A 23,890-nucleotide genomic window follows, 5' to 3' on the forward strand; every position below is an offset into this window, starting at 1 on the left:
GCCGCAAAAAATAATACAAAAGACATCCAATTAATAATTAGAGGCGGATTGTAAACTGTTACAAAGATTTGATTTAAGATTGAAGGGCTTTTCAGTGAAAATAAATTCATTCAGCGGATGTACCTTTTGATTAAATGAGAGTTAATTTCATTTCATTAATTATTTCGCCCCGTTTCATATTTTCATTGTATTATTTATATATATATAAATTTATTTTTTATATTATTAAATTCATTTTTTATTTTTTTTTATTTTACTGGGAATGTCGTTACCACTGCCCCATTGGACCTCTATGAAAAAACTGCCATTGATATATATACAAAGGTTGCGAAAAAAACTCGACCGATATATAAACAGTCGAGTTTTTTTCCTATATGAATCAATGAAAAAACTGTACTTTAATATCAATACAGTTTTGAAATGCTCATTGAAGAGACTGAGTATAATGGGTTAAATAAGAACAAAGAAAGTTCCAAACCATGCGATAAGATGAGGTTGTATCATAGTTTGGGGGACCTTTCTGTTGAAAAAGTGTCAGAGTTTAAATCGCTATAACATATACCCGCATGCAACAGTGCGGTAACTGGAGTGCAGGTATCAGTACCCGCACTCCAGATCCATGCCCGTTGATTGGTTTCACCTTTTTTTGCTGGGGTTTACATATTGTGACGGCAGAGAAAGGGAAAGCGGTTAGAAATATCAATATTCAGATGCTCGTTCATTGTTACTTTTTCCGGGTTTAAAATTGTACAACACGGGAACGTGTTTTTATGTTTGACTATTACAAAAGGAAAAGAACACCAAAACACTCGGCAATCTATTTATACTCGGGGGCTACGCCCCCTCGTACAAATCAGATAGGGCCTGCGTGTTTCGGTGCTCTTTATTACTTGTATCATAGATTTGGGGACCTTTCTGTTAAAAAAGTGTCAGAGTTAAATCGATTACATAACATGAACATGCCTTAAACTAGAGTGCAGGTATCATTACCCCGCATCCAGATAATGCCCTTGAATTTGGTTCATTTTGCTGGGGGGTTTTCATATTTGAGGGAGGAAAGGAAAGGGGAAAATTCATATTCAAATGCTCTTTTATGGTTTTAAATTTTTTTTGGTTTTTTTATATTAACAAAAAGGGAAATTCTGTCATTTGACTATATACAAAAGAAAAGAACACCAAAACACTCCAATCTGTTTTAACTGGGGGCACGCCCCCTGTACAAATCAATAGCCTGGGTTTTTCGGGTCTTTCATTACTTTTTATGTACAATTTTTAGTCCCAATGAATTATTTTTTTTACGATACAAAGCTCCAAACTGTTTTGGAAGGGGGCTTAGCAAAGTTTTAAATATGGGGCGGGCACGGTCAAATAAACCTGTATTAATATTCAATAATGTCTCCCAGCAACAATTTCACATTGACATTTTTTTGACAAACTTTGTTACTCAAAAGGATTAATCTGGTTCCCTGCCTGCATTTACTGCGGAAAGTAATATAAGAGGGGAAGGATTAATCTGGTTCCCTGCCTGCATTTACTGCGGAAGGTAACATAGGAGGGGAAGGAACTTTAGACTAAATAAGGATTTGATGCGAGTTATCTTTCAAAACTAAAATGAGGCTAGAGAACGATCAATGGTAGCTCGATGATATTATTTTAATTGGAAAATGATAACGAGGCTAACTGAAGTAGTGGCAAAATAAAAACGAGGCTAACTGGAGCAGTGGCAAAATAGAAACGAGGCTTACTAGAAAAATGGCAAAATAAAAACAAGGCTAACTGGAGTAGTGGCAAAATAAAAACGAGGCTAACTGGAGTAGTGGCAAAATAAAAACGAGGCTAACTGGAGTAGTGGCAAAAAAAAAACGAGGTCTTACTAGAGAAATGGCAAAATACAAACAAGGCTAACTGGAGTAGTGCAAAATACAAACGAGGCTAACTGGAGTAGTGGAAAAAAAAACGAGGCTAACTGGAGTAGTGGCAACATAAAAACGAGGCTAACTGGAGTAGTGGCAAAATAAAAACGAGGCTACATGGGGTAGTGGCAAAATAAAAACGAGGCTAACTGGAGTAGTGGCAAAATAAAAACGAGGCTAACTGGAGTAGTGGCAAAATAAAAACGAGGCTAACTGGGGCAGTGGAAAAATAAAGACGAGGCTAACTGGAGTAATGGCAAAATAAAAAACGGGGCTAAATTGATAAGGTTGGGTCAAATAAGGATTAAGGTAGAAGATCAAACGATAACAACGTTACGTTAACATTTGTGTTATCCTTTTATTTTTGTGTATCATCCTATTGTACTTCACATTTAGTTTAAACAATATTTTATTTATAAGTATTACATTTACATGATAATTGACAAATAATAAATAGTACGGATTGAGTAGTAAGCTTGAAAGCTTTTTTAAAAACTCTTTCCGTAATCACTATCTAACAGTATGTAAAATGGTAACAATTATATGCATTTTTGAGTTAAATATACATAACATTTTCACTATAAACTTGCTTCTTTACATGTACAGGAAAGTTAGCAATTTACACTCTGGTTTTCCTAATCGAAACGACCTTAATAATAGAATATTGACATAAAAATGTGAAAGAAAACCCTATAGTTCTATACTTTACATTTCCAACCAAACGTCCCGATGGGTTTCTTTTTAACTTTAACATATCACATTTCCTGTTTTTATTTTAGGATTGAAAAAAAAATCAAAACTTGACAAGAAATGAAATTTATTCCAGAAAAAATTAAATGTGTATACTTTATATTTTGATCATTCACATTTGTTGTACATATACTAAACATACTAATACCGAAACCTGATTCTAATATTGATGACGGGAATATTATTTCAAATTAGGAACATAATATCTTTTAGGAACATAATACCTCTAAAATGAAATTTATAGGTAGTGTTTATCCTCAACTTTATTTGAAACAAAAGTGATAAATTATGCGGCATTTTTTTAAACTAGGCCAACTTCCGTAACCATAGAGTGAAACGTGGTGGAATGCTACTAGTGGCTCAAAATGCCGTTTTTGGTAAATACCTTATTTGTCAAATGGAATATTTCAAAGTCAAAGCAGATCAAAGCAAGGTAAGCAAATAAATTACACATATTGAGCAGGCAGGAGTTACAAAATAATTTTTTTTTTGATGTTATTTGTCATAAATAGTAAATCTGTTCCTTACTGGATTTAAATTGACAAGGAGCAGCGGACATCCTAAAGATCAATGAAAGCAAAGTTGATTCAAATTAGGAAACTACTGCAGCTGAGTCTGTAACTCAGTTTAAAGAAACCCTCGTGAATCAAGTGACGTCAAACATTTACTTCCTTGTGGTTCAAGTGATGTCAAACATTCAATTTATCGTAGGTCAACTTCTACATTATTTCATGTTTCTTAATCACTTATTTGATCTTTATGTTTTACTTACTTTTACTTGATTTGGCGACGAAATATAGCATTTATTTTACACATTTTACAACAAATACGCAATAACAATCGTAAAACTGCGAATAAAATTTATAACTGAATGCGCCATTGTCGGCATCTGTCCGCTCTTAACAGATTTAGCTGTTTGGGGGGCTGCAGAAACCGTAGATGCATCGGTCCTGGTGGTAGGAGTATCAGCTGTACTGCTTTTTGCAGAGGTAGTGGTGGTAGAAGTTGTACTGGTGGTAGAAGTTGTAGTGGTGGTAGTTGTTGTAGGAAGTGGTATGACATCACTAACTACCAATTTTGGAATTTTGGTGCTGCCCACCCAGACATCGTTGGGGATGGTTTGACAAGATGTTGTTTTATAGCACAAATCTGCTTCAATTCGAACTACTCCCTAAATAAAAAATTAAACATTCATTTATTACTCGGTCTTAATCTGCAAATAGTATAGATTATCAATCAACACATATTTAGTAAATATTCGTTCTGTGAATTGAACCAATTGTTAAACATGTGAAACTCGTATTTTACTTTTTAAAACAGATGCACCATATCCTTTGAACTTATTCGAAAATTGCAACAATTACAACAACAACAAAAATGTTTGTCTTGCAGAGATAAAATTTAAACCTATAAGAATTGTATTGAGTCATCCAATATAAATAATGACTATATGTTTAAGGTCTTGGGTTATTGAGCCCGAACAAGTAACATTGTTGAATTTGTAGTACTTGTTCAAATCTGTCTTGGCTCAAAGCCTGTTTAGGACTTTTCTTTTACATGTATAGAAGATCGGTGTTTCTATTCTGGTGCCCTCAAGTGCACAAGGTATTCTTCAATCGGTTGACAGTTTACGCATGAAAGTATTGAAAAAAGATCATATAGAAAATGTTATGACAGTTTGGTTCTGGAAATCTACGATGATTATACTATATATATAATAATGATCGATGGTCCTGTATCCTACGAACGAAAAAACTGAGACCATTAAGTTGACAATGAAAAGAAGACAAGAAATACCTCAAACAAGGAAAGGCTGCTTTCTTTGATAAACACATGCCTTGGAAGTTTAATTTTGTATTCTGTTTTGAAATCTGTAACACAAAGTAAATTTTATTTAAAATTTGGTTTCAATCAAATAAGTATAAAATGGACGAGACAAAATATTTTATAAGATGATCTCCCTTCAAAATGACTATAATTTTAAATTAATGAAAATCCTTGCAACAATATATTATGCATACTTAAAGTTGAGTTTACGTTATGAATAGAAGTAAATGGTCAATTATTAAATGTTTAATTTGATATGAAAAATGAAATGTGAGATTAAGCCATTGATTTTATACCAATCGGACGACAGTTTATTTACTCCCATTTTGTCCACGGTCGTATTGATGATTTGCTGTGTTTATCTTAATTATAATAATCTTAATTATTTTATTCTTTACGTTGATAAGGCACTGCCCTAATATGATAAGTAACAAATAGACCATCGAAAAACGAGGCTTTATGATTTGTACAAGCGGGCACAGCCGCCAAGTGTAAATCAGATTGTCGAGTGTTTTGATGTTCTTTCTTTTTTTGTATCATATGCATGCAAATATAAGAACACGTTCCCTGTTGCCTTACGGCCTCGATCATTATCTGTAGAGAAAACCCCTCGATTTCGCCTCAGGTCATGATATTTCCACATTACAGTCTCGTCGCTATACCATAACTATAACTAATCGTATACAAAATAAAAGCGTGAGTAGAAATACGGTGTGACGTTGTGTATCGTTTACATATATAACTTCAAAATAATAACATACCGTTGATTATATCCAGTACTTTATCTCTTATAGCCGGCAAGAAGAACAGATTTACTGCTACCTCAATACTTGGCGTCTGTAAATTATAAAACATGTAACAATAACTAAATAATGCTTCATAAACTTTCTACGATTATTTAAAGCTTACTGGATATTAAATAGATCTTTATTGCGTCGCTGCGAACCTTGTAGAGGTAAGGTAACCAATACGTCAATTGTCCCCTTTCAGTTTGGTGCCCCTGCGACAGGAGCTAGACTTCTTTGCTGGGGTTGCTGCGGTTAAAATGACCGTCCGTTGTTGATGATTACGTTCACATTTTATTAATGTATACTGAATTATATAGAATAATGTACAGTAATTACACGGTATGATGAAAAGTAATGTCACAGTATAATGTGCAATTATTACATGGTGTAATTTACAAAAATCACACGGTATACATGTAATTACATGGTATAATGTACAGTTATTACACGGTATAATTAACAGTAATCACATGGTATAATTAACAGTAATCACATGGTATAATGTATATGTAATTACATTGCTTTATGTAACAGTAATTACATGGTATAATGTATATGTAATTACATTGCTTTATGTAACAGTAATTACATGGTATAATGTATATGTAATTACACTGTTTTATGTAACAGTAATTACATGGTATAATGTATATGTAATTACACTGCTTTATGTAACAGTAATAACATGGTATAATGTATATGTAATTACACTGCTTTATGTAACAGTAATAACATGGTATAATGTATATGTAATTACATTGCTTTATGTAACTGTAATAGCATGGTATAATGTTTATGTAATTACATTGTTTTATGTTACAGTAATTACATGGTATAACGTACAGTAATTGCATGGTATAATGTAAATGTAATTATAACATGTAACGCTTGTGCAATGTTTATGTTGATTTAATATGATTAACGAGGATACATCAACTTACCAAGATTTTCCCTATGCTGGATCTATCAATAGTCACTTGTCCTCTACAAATATAAATATAATGTATAGCTATATTCTGGCACAAGGTGATTTTTATATTTAATAAAGAGGGATAATAGAAAGTGCAAATTCATAAAATTCATCAGTTTTTCCTTCCTAATTAGAATGCAAAATGTTCAACAATATTGTTAGTAAGTCCAGCGAGGCCTTAATGTAATAAAATAAATGAATTCCGTACATAGATCATCGGCACACTTCAAACAGAAAGATATGCAAAGGATTGTTATGAAATATAGATTTACTAAGAAATAAAATGAAAAAATAATATTTTTGTGTTATTCTTGATCCGATTTAAATGAAAGGCGTTGCAGCGTTTTTTTCAATTTTGGGTCATTTTTTTACATTAGGAATACTTATTTTGGATAAACAGAGAGGGAGCTAGTGATCTGAAATTGTGCACACAATTTATTAATCAAGACCTTAATTTAATAGAACGTTAATGACGAAAAATTATTTCCAGTCCTGTAACTCAGTGAAGTCGTTTTAAAGCGAAATTGACCTGCATAATTCAATTATATGCTGCTCTACTCTGATATATATAGTAACATATAGTACAATATTTTGCGATAATGTTCTCATTATTATGATTTTTGTTCTCGGCATAAATATTGTCTTTTTTCAATAAATAACTTCATGAACTTAACGATATCGTGTATACTGTAGATATTGTTTATAGCTTATCGATCTATACTTTTGTTTACAAAATTGTTTGAACACTAAACGTACATTTTGAAAATCCTTTGAACAGAACACGATCTTTCATAAAAGTTTTCGTTTTGGTGTTTGTGTAACGCTTGTGATATTTCTTTCAACGAAATGCAAACATTTTACTTGCTTGTTGCCAGGAAATAAATCTAAAATTAAAAAAAAATAAAAAATTTAAAATTCCATGGGAATCAGTTGTTGTTTCAATGTATATATCTAAAATAAATCATAAAATCAAAGATGACATACCCCCATGACAATGCCTTCGCAGAGATAACACCCGCCGAGAACTTAAGTTGAAATGCAATTGTCAACTCCTGTAAACCAAGAGACAAATACATTACTTTAAGGTGTATGCTAGATTTTTTACTTTTTTATATTCTTTTAACATTTTCACTAACTTTGATCAATGTATTATGTTTTAACGGTTTGTCTGATATGAGCAACATTTAACTCTTAACTTAGATGTAAAAACATTGATACAACTTCTATATATGATCAAATTTGATGCATAGTGAAACACATGTTACATAAATAATGATATTTGCATCTGGATGAGTATGAGTTTTACCATGTAAAATAACAGAATAAAATTGATTACAACTAAAGCAATTTAGTTTCACAAAGTACGAAAAAGACAAATTGTACAAAAGACCGGTTGGGACATTTCAACTTCATAAATTCCGGATTTCAACTTTATGAATTCACAATTTTGAACTTCGTGAATTCACGTTTTTTAACATACGGGCTTCATGAAATCATGATTTCAGCTTCATGAATTCTAGATTTTAACGTCACGAATTCACTATTTCAAAACATAAATCGTTAATTCGCGAAGTTTAAATCGTGAACTGACGAAGTTGAATTCTTAACGTTGAAATCGTGAGTTCGTGAAGTTAAAATGGTGAATTCATTAAGTTGAAATCGTGAATTCATGAATATGAAATTGTGAATTAACAAAAATGAAATCTGGAATTCATGAAGTTGAAATGTCCCCACCGGTCTTTGGTACAATTGACTTTTTTTGAGCCGCGTCACGACAAAAACAACATAATGGGTTTGCGACCAGCATGGATCCAGACCAGCCTGCGGATCCGCGCAGTCTGATCAGGATCCATGCTGGTCGCAAACGCATTAAGTTGGTTTTGTCATGACGTGGCTCAAATGTAGTGTAAAACTTACCACAGCAGCAGAGAACAATGGTAAACTTTCATTATAACTGTCAACATTGAAGTAGATTCTCCCAGATACGTCACCAGTAATCTGGCCATTTTGAATGTTCAATTTAGCCGAGTTTACGCTCCAACTCATACCTAAAACTCTGTCTGGGTATTCAGCAGCAACCTGATTTATATACATGTTTGATATTGTCAGATATAAGTTATAATTATTATTGAGCATATGATATTATATCACATGTATGTTTGACATGTATTACATTTATGAGGTTATTATACATTGTTGAGTACAATACTGAGTTGCAGCTGTGTACGAGTCCAATATAATCAGTATTGTATTTTGTAACAATATACAATGGCCACTTAATTCAACACCACTGATTTATTGAAATTTCGATAAAACTCTATTTCTTGAAGTACAATAAGAAGTTGATACTGCCTTTTGTTTGGATTATTATTATTCCAAGAAAACTGCCTATTGGTCAGAATTAAAATACGTTCATCTGGGCGAACGGGCAAATTTTACAATCTTGAAATTCAATAGGGTATTTTTGAAGCTACAAGTCTATAATACAATTTGCAATAACGTTTCTCATCACTGTTCCCAAAGAAAATACCTCATTAAAGGAGTATTGATAACAATAAGGTTTTGAATTCCATGTACAGTAAATAAAAAAGTAAGATTATGCAAAATTATTTCTAATTATAATACAAATAAGATAAATTTACCTGTCTTACAATGTTTCCAAAGCAGAATCCACCCGAGCCTTGTTTGCATGTAAGACGAAACTGGTCTAACCCTTCGGTTATAACCTTTAAAGAGAAAGTTTTGTTTTCACTTTGAAAAATCATACTCTGATATTCATATATAAGTTTTAAATGTTTGTGAAAAAATGAATTATAATTTGCGTCGTCACAATATAACGGGACAAACATTAGCACTGCGTTACCTTTCCGTACAAAACGGTGCACGCACCACCATTTTGTTAACCGTTGTAAATATGCGAACTGGCGTAATATTTTGATAGTTCTTTTGTTGAAATGGTCTTAAAACTATTTTAAGAAATTTCATTAATGTGTTTTTTTTATAACTAAGGTATCAATATATGACTTCTCGATCGATTGGCTGTCTACTCCGTTACAGCGTCTTTGATTGGTTCTACAGGAACCTATCCGGCTAGCTTACGGAATGTATTTTTATTTTAACTCAAGCGTCCGCGTGTGCCTTACATAATGAACAAAGGGGCCCTAAATGTCTTCCCCAAAGCTTGAAAGTTGCTTTATTGTTTAAATATTGTCAGTATGAAATGAAACAAAACCAAAATATAACCAAATACGGGACAACAAAATTAGTTATACCTACCCTTGAGTAACCGATCATTCCATCTAGGTTTCCATTTTCTACGTATGTTTTCAGCAAATTATTAAACACATCTTCTTTCAGATCAAACGCTATGCCATGTGATGTGCGCGCAGCCGGAAATTGATTTACGTCAGACGAGTAAAATGTATGATCATACCAATGCACCGCTCCCTGTAAAAGTAGTTCGCGTATCATAATTGTTTAAATGATTATTTGAAGGATATAAAAAACAATAACAAAACTAAACTTTCTTTAGTATATCCAATAACATCAAAGGCTATTAAAGGCACATAAAGCCTCAGAATTCTATATCTTTACAAAAGTCAAACATTTGTTAAATAATATTAAGATAACGTTAAGTGCATATTAGATGTTTTACGACTGAAAAAGTAGTTCTGAACATGCAGTTACATATATGTATAACTGTTAAGGTAAGAAATTGTAAATAAAGTATTTTTTTTACATTTTACTTCCATACAAAATACTTATTCACTATAATTATATAAATTGCCAACAGATCTTATGTTGCAAAATATAGTTCATGTATATAGCAAATGTGTATGTTTTGGAAACTGTAACAAGATGCATTTTTTTTTGAGAAATAAGAAAGATAGCATTTCTGAGGCATAATGAGCCTTTAAGGTGATTTACTTTTAGCATATGGTACATACTTTTCCGGTGAAGATACACTATGCAATTTGAAAACGATACGATACAAAAAGGAAAACATTTTTAAGAAAGCTTTTTAATAACAAAGCCTAAATATTCCTATTCAAATATAACCGTCAAATATGTGTCAACTGTCATTTTTCTGTCGAAATAATAGGACCATATTGCTTAAACATATTATAAACCGTAGATCTTCAACAACATGATTTTGTAGGAAAAACTATGTGCGAAGCTATCAATTTGGAATAATTGATTAAAACAGAGATTTTAATATAAAAATTAAAATAAAATAAACAATCTGCAGAATATAGCCTGGTTAGACAGGGGATTTACAGACTGACTATCTATACTGGTGACATAGGCGGCTAATTATTTGCATGTAGTTGATTTACCTTGTGATAGGTTGATATAGTATCACTCGAAACAGCTATTTGTGTAAAGGCATTGTCAAGAGTCAGTGGAATTCCAATAACTTGAATTGGAAACGAGGCTGAAAAATGAAAATAAAAGTAGTAAATGAATAGCCCTAAGGTGACATTTTCCTCACTTTTTCCCCGGAACTTAATTCATTTTTACGAAATAATAATTCGATTTTACGAAATATTAATGCGTAATTACGAAATATTAATTCGCTTTTACGAAATATAAATTCGGTTTTACGATATAGTATTCCGTAATTACAAAATAGTATTTTAATTATTTTAAGAGTTTATAAGCATGCGGGGATGTCATATTATCCCGTCCGCTAATAAGCATATTTTATCATTGCGATGCAAATACCGAGATATTTCCCCGATTATTTTGCTGTTTAAATTTATAAGTGAACTTTTGGTCGTATTCGTTTGTTACAATATCTGTGGCTAACAATTTCTGCATTTCATCTGCAATAAATACGTGTAGTGCCTTAAAAGTGGACCATACAGCTTGTCATTTTTAATATTTGATTAACAGCCTTACAATGAATTTAAACAATATATACTTTTTAAAAGGTAATATACTCATTATGTTCTTCATATCGGCTGAAATGTCCACCATCCCTTTTGACACAAGATTGCAAATCTGAAAATGTATATCAGAATAGTAGTAGTAAACCATATATTAATGTTAGCAAAATTCAATAATCATTTTGACCTTAAATGTCTTCTTCATTTTAAGAGCAAGTTATCAAGGTCATTTTAACATTCAAATCAAATATGATTTACTTATCATAATGGCTATATTCATAGTGTTTGAACTTATCAAATTTTTGACAGTTTAAGCAGAATTCAGTAATATTTTCATGAAGGTAAACGTCATGTAAAGGTCAAGGTCAAGTTCAGTTATTTTTTCTTAAAGGTAATGTTAAAATAGTTATTATATCAAAGTTTGAATACCCTACATTTATAAATAACTAAGATATCTATAGTCGATCATAGCTAAGTTTTGGGTATAATTTAAGGACTAAAAATTAGTCAAGATCGAATTCCTTATGATATATTAAAGTGAATGTCAATACAGTTGTTTCTGTCATCAAGTTTTTTTTAATTGAAATTGGTTGAGCAGCTTAAGTGACGGCTCAATAACCAGACGGCCTGACAATTTTAAACCAGTAAACACCTATACAAATTTCCCTTGTGCGGGAGTTATAGAACACATATAAGAACAACACAATGAAATAAGAGTTCAACATACTCACCGTCTTCTGAAGAACCATTTTCAAATCGTTTTCAAAAATATCAGTGAGTGAATTAAGAAGCCCGTCCAGTACATTACCAGAAAAGTGGAGGTTAAAATTTCCGATCTGCGCTGAGCACTGACTTAGACTTATACCAAGACTTCCAAAGTTCTCCGCTGAAATATGTAAAATACGTAAACTATAAATTCAGACATATGAGTATAGTCTCTTTTAAATTTGATCACTTTATTTTTTAGTTATCCAACATATTACATATAACTATGAAACATATAATTCCAAACGAGATTCTTTTTTATTTTTACGAATCAGGACACTAAAACGGAAAATAGTATGAATGATAAGCGTACAAAATGAGCATGCATTAATTGATTTGGTATTTTGGACAATGAGCTCACAAAATTAAACTCAAATAAGGGATGACAAAAGGTGTAAAATAAGGAAAGAGCGGCTTCTTGTCCGTCCACCATTAGTTTACAAGGATTCATTTTGTTTCATAATTCTTTCTCTAATTAACACATGTCTTTAATCTCAGAATAAAAATGTTCACTTTATTCTTTATCGGCTTCAGTTATGTTGGTCTATGTAATAGACGCTAGTAAGTACGAAAATAATAAGCTTCAAACATTGAAAGGCGGGAACAAGACGTCAGCTAACTGACGGCATAGAAGGTCAAAGAATAAACAAGTTGTGGTCTTACCTCTATTCTATCTATTGGTAATTAGTTACTGAATGATACGTTTAAGTCAGAAAGAAACAATCCATTACGTGACTGCAAATGATATAAATGAATAAAAAAAAAGAAAATAATTACATAAAGTTAGAGAGATACTGAGTGAAGTCCCGGAGATTGTTGCTGATATATCGCCTGAAGCCGAGAGACTGCAAAATATTAAAACAATTTTTAATGCTAAAGATATAATGTATTTATAAAGTTCTCTTAAAATGACAAAGAAATCGACCAAACTGTCGAATATTTTAAAACATAAAGGCTTACAGATGCGATTGTTTCTAAATTCAAAATTTCACCATTTTCATGTTTAAATGTTAAATTCTGCTTAAGCTGGCGCTTAGGGGCATCTAGACGGTACCGTCCATGAACAGGCTCAATCAAACCGAGCCTACGACATTTTTTTTTTCAATTTTGTCGTTTTGGGTGTTTTTCAGGAATTCTGTTTGACTTTATTTTACAAGGAAAATTTGTATAATATTAGTAATCGTATAAGATAAACGTTTTATATTGCAGGTTAAAAAATAATTCCCTTTGATAGAACGCAAATGTTTCAAACAATACTAGTATATCTTAGATAATCTTACGGTAACCAGCCTGACAATTTTGCATTCCAGCGTCCGTTCACCTTTATTGAACTTATGTAACACGTCCACGTGATCTGACCAGTGCTATGTAATTTAATGCTTGGTGTCATAGATCCCACGTGCTGAACATATATACTAAAATAATAAAATAAAAATATAATAACACTTCACTTTCCATGCTCGCCCATCTTGTTCTTTTCCGGTGGCGAGGGTAAACAAACAATATATCAAGACATGTTTCGTAAAAGAAATGTTTAAAAAGGTGACTCTGCCACGACTCCGTATTATTGATAGTGTGTAATAATTCCGTAAAAAACAGACATAATAATATATTTCAAATAAATGTTATTCCGAAACAAGTTTCGAATTCAATAAACATGTTTATGTATTATCTGCTATGTGTGTTTTTCGGAAAATGTAATATACTGTTTAAGCTTTCTTACATTCCATTACTTTCAGGATATTTATCGCCTGGAATTGTTTAGAAAGATACGTTAAAAGTGAATGAAATATTTACTTTGAAACTTTCCATGATAAGTCTCCGGTAGATTCACCAATGTCATCAAATCTTTTGCCATTTAAATCCGTCTGAAATGCTTTTATTTCTGCTTGGTTGACTAAGATAAAGACAGAAAAGACTGTAGCAACACAAGTACTGTTTTGACTTGCTGGGTCTATCTTAACACCGACCCTGTTATAAGATCATTCGGGCCGTTTCAGCATTACTGCAGTTGGTTGATGAGGAGTTAAGGCATTATTTCAGGCACATGAGTAAAACCATCGACCATCAGCAGGCTTGCTGAATAGCTTCCTTATATAAAAGAATCCAAGGTTCCTCGCAGGTTCCAGCCCATAGCAGCGAGTGGTAAGGAGTTCAAAGTCAACAACACTTACAACCGGACGACCTGTTGCACCGTATAAAGCTAACGACGAATATGGTTTACGTTTGAGCTGTTTACGTTGTTTAAAAGCGTATACAGTTTACGGTGAGGTATATCCGTAAGCTGACGTAAACAAATAACGTCAGCTGTATACGTTTTGTATGTACATTTACTTTAAAAAAAGTTAAGTTAATGTTTAACGTATATAATTACAAAATACAATCATTATTATCATTATCCTATAGTTTGCATATTTATAGCTTATAATCTTTATACAAAATGACCATGTAGCCAAGTACAGGCATGTTCGTTTAACGATGCTTTCATCAATTATGAACAATTATATTACAACGAAAAAGACTGATTGAGAGCCATTCATGATTTCTCAAATATCTTTATTTGTCACACGATATCTGACTGGAAATACTAAATCATGTATTCACTTACCCATATCTAATGTCGATTCAGTTACTGTGATACGCAAGCCGGATGATGCATCTGTAGAGCCAATTGAAGACAGAAGGGAGACAACTATAAAAAGACTGTAGACATACTGTGCATACAACATTGCTCTCCCCTGAAAAAAACAATATGGATAAATGATAATGTAAGAATGATTTAAGGATTAAATAGATTGACATAAATAAAATGTCGCAATAACATAACATAACATAACATAATAATGCTACATCTGGGGCATAATGATTTCAGAAGCATGTCAATGTAATATAGAGAGGATATTCATTTTTTTATTCAACGAGTGGCTGAAAAATATTTCACGAGTGGCAGTTATATACTTTTTCTCTTTTATAAACCTTCTAATTAAAAAGAATTCCCTTTTAAATTTGTGTATAGACCGACTGAATTTGAAAGAAAGTAGTCCGGCAAGGCACTAGTGTTTATACGGTTATGTAAGTCCTGTAGCATGAACAGAGTTGAAACAGAGTTTCACTTTTTGATGGTGTGTCCTAGATATAGAGAGCTTAGAAAATTGTTTTTAAAGGGATATTTCTGTAGGTGGCCGACAATTAATGAATTTGAGTCTTTATTAAATTCTAAATCGAAAATAGAGTTATACATGTACAACCTTTCGAAGTTTTTATATTTTGCAAATCAAGAGAGAATATCTTGATTATTAGTATCAATTAATATCATATTAACATTTTGATGTAGTATCAATATCGTATTTAAGAAATTTTGTACAACCTGCTATTTCCTAAGAATTTAAGACCTTTCAGGAAATAATGTTATTATTATTTTTTTCATTCCATGTCAGATCTCATTTTCATTAATGTATATATATGTTTTGTTTTTGCTATAAACAATGTAATAATGTTTTATTCGCAATAAAGTATTTGTATTGTATATTGTATTCTTTATACGAAAAAAAAAATTCTTCACTGCAGTAAAAAATATTTGTTTACAGTGAAAACACGGACATGATAATGCATATTTTATGTCATTAATATTTCATTTATAAGTATATAATAATTGCCCTTAAGATTGTTTATTTACAATATATCAAATCTGTCATAAAATGACAACACAATGTTTATTAACTGCATTTTAACTTTAACGCATCAACCAGGATGAATCATTATTTCCTCATATTAAGTAAACGATGTTTTTCTAATGACTATCAAGTAAGATATTTCAAAATTCATACATTTAAATTTATGACGATGATGATGATGATGATAATGATGATGATGACAATGATGATGATGTGAAGAAGAAAAAGATTGTGATGATGATGACGATGATGCTGTTTTATTTTGATAATATAAGATAAATTTTATTTGTTTTTAATCTTGTATATAAATGGCGTATGAAAATTTTGAAGTTAAACTGGTCGAGGAAGGCGATTTGATTTCAAAGCGGGAGATGATTTCAAACCTTAAAAATTCAATGAAGGCGATTTAAAATCTTTACGGACAAAGGAAGGTGATTTTCAATTTTTACGGCCAGGGGAAGGCGATTTTCAATCTTTACTGGCAGAGGAAGGCGATTTTCAATCTTTAAGCGCAGTCTGCGCAGAGGAAGGCGATTTTCAAGCATTAGGTTTGAATTATACGTCAGGTGTCAGTTTGTGCATTATTTCATACATGAGAAGGCACCTAAGGTAGGTCACTGACATTTAATAAGCTATCAGGTGAACTTTGACTATTTCTCAACCGTATATATCTTTACAAATTGGGATTCAAGGGTAAATTTCTTCGACTTATAATTTAAAGAACTGCTATTTATATTATCTTGGGTTTTCATAAAATATCTAAAGGCGCAATATTTTTTCAATCCTTTACAAAGTGCAAACATAAGTTTGTAACGTTAAAATAAGGGTTATAATGGTTTTGAAGCATGTTAGATGCTTATTACTGAAAATAGTAGCTTTGAATGTGATCATATGAGTTATAAATGTAACATAATACAATAACAAATTAGTATTTGACATACACAATACTTAAAGTAATTGCAGAAAAGCAACAGAAACAAGCTATTGTTCAAGGCAATATTTTTGGAACTATAAAATGACATCGATAATGATAATAACAATAAAATTAAAAGCATTTCTATGGCATAATGGGCCTTTTTAAAGCGGAAAGTCCGAGAATGTCTCAAAATACAATGTCAAAATTTCACGACTGATTACCACTCTTAGCGTAAAAACAGCAAATGACAGTTGTTTTTCATTTAACAGAAATATTTTCACTTACATTTGAAACGAAAATTTAAATTTGCTTAAAATGACTTACAATGTAAGTAAGAATATCGAAGCCAGACGAGTGCATATTTTCATAAGAAAATAAACGGAGAGTTGAATAGCACATATCCAGTAGAATCGATTTTTCAATGATCTGTGATATTTTAATGGCACGAATTGCGTTTGAAATGATTTTATTTATATAAACACATGAGGGGGGTTGTGGAGGGATCGAGGGGTGGAGGTACAAGTAACTGACTAGGCTACGCGCCATACACCTGTGGTAATTACTGTATCACATTTCCATCGTGTGAAATTTTTAAGATAGCAGTATATGCAGGTGAAATGTATAACAATAATATATCAGCATGTAATATGTCAGTATACATCAACGTTTTTAACTCTTTCCTTTAAGTATGACAACCATTGAATAACATAATTTGATTTTAAAAAAATGCCACAAAATTATTGCGTTGTCTATCGCGGATCAAAAACATTACAACGTTTTTACTTTCTCCCGGAGAATAGCATTTACCTTGAGATAACCTGCTAAAAAAAGAGTTTAAAATTCAGAAGAGAGCAGTTACGTAATTTCCACAATTACTTTCAAACAAACTTTGTTTAGCACGACACGGTCCAATGCGCACTACCGTTCAAGAAGTTATAATTATACACCGTCTAAGAGGCATTGTGCCAGGACGGTGAGTATATTGAAATGCAGTAACTAAAATTTCCATGGGGTGACGCAACTCTTATAAGACTGCAAACTAATTTCATAGTGGGTTCTTTGCGGCATGTGGTCTTATGATTCGAGGTTGCGAACCAGTTAATTTTCACGTAAATAGCCAATGTAAAACGAATGACAACAGTTTCTATGAGGCATACATGTACAATATTACATATCAGTATATAAATAAACAAGGATAGGTCCAAAAAATTCTGCTTAGGGTACTGAAGTTTGAAATTAACGCCCGCCCTTCTTATGAGGGTTCTGAAAGCCGTCTTTAATGAAAAAGAAAATCTGCACGATAAATGGTGTTTTCTGATGCATTTAAGGTTCACATTTTAACATTCAAGTGTCTTCATTTTATTAACAAAATTTGAGATTTTCTGAAAAAAAAGAGACTCAGTCATGATGAAAAGATATTGCAAAGCAATTCTTAGTCAGCTTTGTGTTACTCATTGGTCAAAATAAATAGTTACCAGTATTTATTTATACAGTACCAGTTAGAATTGAAAGACTTAAACATTTACATAACACCAAGTCCGAAATATCTGACTTGATCCACCCCTATTTCTCGTTCATTATTATTTACAAGATCAAAATGAGCCGTGTCACGACAAAAACCAACAAAGTGGGTTTGCGACCAGCATGGATCCAGACCAGTCTGCGCATCCGCGCAGTCTTATCAGGATCCATGCTGTTTGCTATCAGTTACTCTACCTTGTAATAGGTTGGTAAGCGAACGCATGGATCCCGATAAGACTGCGCGGATGCACAGACTGGTCTGGATCCATGCTGTCTCAAACCCATTATGTTGTTTTGTCGTGAAACGACTCAAATGAAGATAGCCATTAGATTTTACTCATTCCAAGTACGTTTAAATCTCATTTCGTAGAACGTAGCAAATTTAACATTAGTAACCTGGAAACAGATACTGTGCAATGAATAATGTAAAAGCGATTATTAATTTCTTTACTCGAGGGGAACTTTCAAGTTGTTCTAGTTGAGGCAATTCTACAGCTTTATTGGTTGAGGAAGTCGACTGTAAGTCTAACTGATAGAGGGAGGCGATTTACGAGCTCAACTGGTGGAGAAAGGCGATTTCAAACTTTACTGGTGGAGAAAGGCGATTTCCAGCTTTACTGGTGCAGGAAGGCGATTTTCAAGATTTACCGGTTGAGAAAGGCGATTTCTAAGCTTCTCTGGCAGAGGAAGGTGATTTTCAAGCTTTAATGATGGAGGAAGGTGATTTACTAGTAGAGGATGGCGATTCTTACTCTTTACTGGTGGAGATCTGGTGGAGATCTGGTGGAGATCTTAAAGGTCTTTATTTTACTATGTCGTGCAATATTTCAGAAATGAGTCGACAACTTTGTTGATCTAGACCTTCCTGTGCAGTTACCTTTAGAACTTCCACTTCTCATAAGTTTAACTGAATAATACATTTTTTTTCAAACCAGTAAGAAGTATCATCAACAAGTTTATCTTTAGTGGCAAATTTGTTAACTGTCGCACAGCAAGAAAGTAAGAAAAATATATACATGTGTTAATTGTACTTAAGTAGTATCTCTTTGTCGAAGTTTCCGTTATGTTCTTGTTCACACGACTTAATGAAGTGTTTAAGAAGTAAATGAACTAACCCCAAGACCCTTTGTTCGTTTTTCCTTACAACAGTGACTTATATATGATACTCTCCTCGCCTCTATTGAGGAACTTGTTTGTCTATTGCATGATTTATCCGAGTTTTGGTTTATTTTATTTTATGTTTGTCTTCAACTATAAAGTATAATGATGTTGGAGAATGTATGAACAATCACAAAGCATATGGTACTTTACATTTCCATGGCCAGTTTTGCCTTGTTATCATAATATTCTGGGCTCTTTGTATATGAGCCGCGTAACGACAAAACCAACGTAATGCGTTTGCGACCAGCATTGATCCAGACCAGCCTGCGCATCCGCGCAGTCTGATCAGGATCCATGCTGTTAGCTTAAAAATCCTATTTCAAGTAGAGAAACTGATAGCGAACAGCATGGATCCTGATCAGACTGCGCGGATGCGCAGGCTGGTCTGGATCCATGCTGGTCGCAAACGCATTACGTTTGTTTTGTCGTGACGCGGCTCATATATATTTTGACACTGATTATATTACGTAATTCTGTTTGGATCTCTAATATATTCCGCAGCCTTGAAATATTTCTTTATTAACTTGATATTTGTATTTATCTTTTAAACGTTTTCTATATTTTATTACAATTCTTTTCGTTCCCGAAAAGGGCTATTCAACATATTTAAAATTAAATATTTTACAAAACATTCAAGTAAACGGGAAAAATATTTTCTTCCTTACTACGTCAGTTTTGATATAATCATTTCAGTTACTTCCTCCTACGAAAAAAAGCAATAGGTTTGGATATTTAGAAAGACAGTATTCCCATTCCATGCATAGTTTTACTCAAATTTTCAAATTGTTTATTTAATTTTCATTCAATAAGTAGAGAATTACTTATGTCACATACTGAATACCTGTTTTTCTTGTCATACATTGCTATTTTATGTATAAATATTTCCTTCTCATCTAGCGATGTTTTATTGATAACCCTCCGCTGTCTTTTGCTTCTTTTAATCGGTTCACTTTAAATAATAACCCTCCCTCAAAATGCTGGTATACTACCCGTGTACCTTCCATGTACCACCCGTGTACCTTCTGTGTACCACACATGTACATTCCGTGTACAGTCCAGGACCTTCCGTGTACCTTCTGTGTACCACCCGTATACCTGTGAAGTCTGAGCAGATATATACTGTCCCTAGTTTAACTTCTGTGTTATTCTATTAAAATTAATTAATGTAGGGGAACATACTTTAAACCATATTTATTGTCATTGGTCAACATTAAATAAGTTTGAAAAAGTTAATGTCATCAAGTATAAAATTCGTTTATTTAGCAAAATGTATACACTTTGCTATGAACACTTTTCATTTGTTTTATACAGTATACAATTGTATGCAACATTTTTTTACTAGAACTACTTAAAGGCACATTATGCATCAGAAACGAGTACACCCTTACTTCTTTAAAATGATAGTCACTGTGATTCTAAATTAGGTCTCAGCAGTGGTTACAAACACAGGTTTGTTTGTACAGGAACGTATAAAAACTTAGGACTCAATTTGAATATATATATACTAAATATAAAAAATAATATATACATGACGACATTATTAATCAATTTGCATTAATAAATATATTCACGGAAAATAATAAACTATTATAACGACACATACATCAAAATTATACAACAGTAGCCAGTATCTATTTTGCATTCTCGTTTTGTTTTTTTCCCTTCATTACTAATTACTTCACGTCAGATATTAACAAACAACATGCGAATTCATTTAAGTTTATGAGTTTATTTTACGTTTGTGTTGATATTTTGTTTAATGCTGATATTTTTCACTGTATTATAAACATGTATATAGCAATGACCATTTAAATATTTTTTCTCTAAAAACTCTTGAAATGTACTTTTTTTGTTTGGTAATGTTATAATGTAATTTTTCCTTAATATGTTTGAGTAAATTAAAAAATAGCACTTATTGTGTTAGTCATGCACTAAAAATATGGTGATAATACTTCAATATCAGTCATTAAACGCACATAACATGTAAATAAGTACTGGATATTTCTTTTTTTCTTAAAATATTTGTACATTTTTCTTTGACTTTTTTTGTAATATTTTAGCTCATCTTGGAACATGCAGTTTTAAATAAATGAGTTACCATTCTTATTATAAAAGCAGATGGCTTACAGATTCAAAATTGAAACTTTTAATGAAAATTTTCAAAAATAAATAAATAAAAGAAAATAAAAATAATAAATAAATAAAAAAGAGTTCAAATTAAGTGATTAAAGCAATGCCTTTGCACCGACTATTTATCGAATTTATCAAACATTATTTGAAGAAACACTCTGAAACAACCCTAACTGTGTTATAAAGTGGTAGAAATAATTATGTTAAAATAATAAGACATGTTGTATAGAAAACAAATCAAAAGTCTCACTTAGACTGCGACTATAAGTATGATCTTTTCACTTAGTTTGATATTTTGGATACATATTTGTACACATCTTAAGGTGTGGAAAACTATGGTGGCTGATTAGTGCCATTCGTGTTTTCGCCACGCGACCTAATTGAGTATTAACAAGTTCAAATGGCGAGGATGCGGAGCGAAAACACGCTAATAAGGGGGGGGGGGGGGGGGGGGGTATCTTACGACTTTTGCTTGGCGGGTCATGAATGGTACAAATCAGCCACCATGTTTGTTATCACGCATTTATAAAACGAAAGAAGTTTTGAACAGCGTATAATTTAAGGTCATCATGTTCATTTTTCGCTTGAAAAAAAATATATTTATATTCATCCAATCTAAACAGATACAAGTAACTTCGGCGCTTATTGCAGTGTTTCTCATGATATCACAAATAAAATATATTAAAATCAGACCGCAAACAAGTCAGTAATTACTATATCATATTTCCAACGTATAAAATATTGAGATGGCAGTATACGTAAGCGAAATATATGTCAATTATATGTCTTTAGTATTTATCAAAGAACTTTTAGCCGTGCGGTTAGCTCAATAGGTGTTGGACTATGAATCGATCGACCCGGGTTCGATTCCCGGACGGTGCAGGTCACTTTCGCTGTGATTGATCATGAAATCCCTTCTACGGTCATTTGTTCTTACCTGTTATCTTGTATGAACAGTAGTCATCAGTTCCTTGTGAAAGTGAATGCAACCAGTACTGGTAAACTGATTGACAGCCTGCCCAGAAAAGATAAGGTGGCTTAACTGTGCTCTGGCTTATTGCCGTGCACCGGAATGTAAAACTACCAACACCAACACAACCACCAAGTTTTGTAACACTTAAGTAACGGAAATATAAAGACTAAAACAATTACGAGCACTTACCTTATATGCTTATCCGGCAGAAGATTAAATGCTACGAGACAAAAGGATTTAAATCGACAGTTTAAATTACAGAAGTAAACGAATCCGTACTAACCACAATTACATTAATCAAACTTTGTAGAGAATGACGCAGTTTGATGCGCAACGCCACCAATCAGGAAGTATGATGTACAGTAATACGTGTTTGTATAAGAACACGGTGAGATTTTCCTTTTATAATATGAATGAAATCATTAAATTTTTACGGTTTACATGTATCATAATATATCGTGTTCACATACAATTTTAATTAATAAACCTTTACAGCAAATACATCGCCTTGAAATAAAATAGTTAATACACTCGCGTATTTAAACGGTGTTTAAAGATAAACAACAAGTCAGAATATATTATGAAACGCATGGAGATAAAAACAAACATTGTTTTTCTCTATCTGTATCATTTATAATGTTCATTTTTTGGACCAGTTTATATACATTTGTCTTGCTGGCGGTGAATGTATCCACCAAAGTTACCATGTCATGGCACTGATCGCTATTCAGACAGTACTTTTTTTTAAATCTTTCCCTAAAATTAATGAATGGTTTTGTCCAGACTGAAAGACGGACAAAGTTCATTTTGTACATTTTGTGGGATAAGGATTAATTACCATTGCATAGCATGTTAAAATTAGCTGCAAAATGTTGTCCCTTACGTGATTAATGCCTCTGATGGATCACAATTTTTCCAGATTTTTGTCAATTTTACAGATTTGAAGATTTTTTTTTTTGAAAGGCTTACTTAAGCAATATCAGGTGTAGTATCATTTATTCTTCATGTAAAAACATACATGTACAATATGACAAAATAGAGTCGAAATGCATTAACGTTCTTTACATCAGTTGCCATACTATAAAATATGAAGTTTCTTTAAAATAGATACTCTGCCGTGGTGAACTTAGATATTTTGCGTCATTTCTCAGTCAGTTTTGCGGTATTCTTAAGTCATAAAAAACAAACACTTTCATCTATTTACACAGAACCAATACGAAAAAATGACCTAAAGATTTGCTATTAGTACTGATTATAGACCCTGAACATAAATTATTATGTTAAAACAATCATACTGTTTGTTTTCAACTCACCATATTATTACATTCACATTATTCATGCGATAAAAGAAACATCATTTAACCTTTGATACGAATTAGTATCAATGTTTTCCGGTTGACCAAGTTAAAACCCAAGTATTCCCCTTCACGATCCGAGTGTTATAATTGCCCATGCGTTCATTTGAACGCTGTAAAAATGTTAATTGAACTTCCCGGTTAAATAAAAACTACTTACTGTTCTACATACATACTGTTTACATGCTTTAATCTTTACAACGTTTCATTTTTGAAGCGTAACGCTCAAAATAGTACATGCTAGATACTTATTTAACT

At 32.3% G+C, this 23,890-nt stretch overlaps 1 protein-coding gene across 2 annotated transcripts; it reads right to left on the reverse strand.

Moving 5' to 3' along the window:
- Positions 1-2,713: 2,713 nt before the first annotated feature.
- LOC132732796 (uncharacterized) lies at positions 2,714-23,609 on the reverse strand. 2 transcript variants are annotated; one of them, XM_060719308.1, is made up of 16 exons: positions 23,591-23,609; positions 14,511-14,640; positions 13,700-13,799; positions 13,183-13,317; positions 12,680-12,747; positions 11,869-12,023; positions 11,192-11,252; positions 10,586-10,683; positions 9,525-9,695; positions 8,891-8,974; positions 8,166-8,327; positions 7,233-7,300; positions 6,220-6,262; positions 5,252-5,327; positions 4,461-4,534; positions 2,714-3,834 (listed from the first exon to the last, which is right to left on the reverse strand). In XM_060719308.1, exons 1-16 carry the CDS (start codon positions 23,591-23,593, stop codon positions 3,481-3,483), a joined length of 1,782 nt encoding a protein of 593 aa, XP_060575291.1. In that variant the 5' UTR covers positions 23,594-23,609; the 3' UTR covers positions 2,714-3,480. The 2 variants fall into 2 exon arrangements, with proteins under 2 accessions (XP_060575291.1, XP_060575298.1); XM_060719315.1 differs by lacking the exon at positions 23,591-23,609 and adding an exon at positions 22,467-22,623.
- Positions 23,610-23,890: the final 281 nt, after the last annotated feature.

The sequence above is a fragment of the Ruditapes philippinarum genome, unplaced genomic scaffold (genome assembly GCF_026571515.1).
Source record: "Ruditapes philippinarum isolate M1 unplaced genomic scaffold, ASM2657151v2 ctg6989_1_1_1_1, whole genome shotgun sequence".
NCBI lineage: Eukaryota > Metazoa > Mollusca > Bivalvia > Venerida > Veneridae > Ruditapes > Ruditapes philippinarum.

What these genes read in the sequence shown, in the direction of transcription:
- LOC132732796 (XM_060719308.1), bottom strand. An exon ending in TGAATCGACATTAGATATGG is followed by an intron (nt 13,800 to 14,510) that starts GTAAGTGAATAC and finishes TCTTTATCTTAG; the next exon opens with TCAACCAAGCAGAAATAAAA. An exon ending in CGATATGAAGAACATAATGA is followed by an intron (nt 10,684 to 11,191) that starts GTATATTACCTT and finishes TTCATTTTTCAG; the next exon opens with CCTCGTTTCCAATTCAAGTT.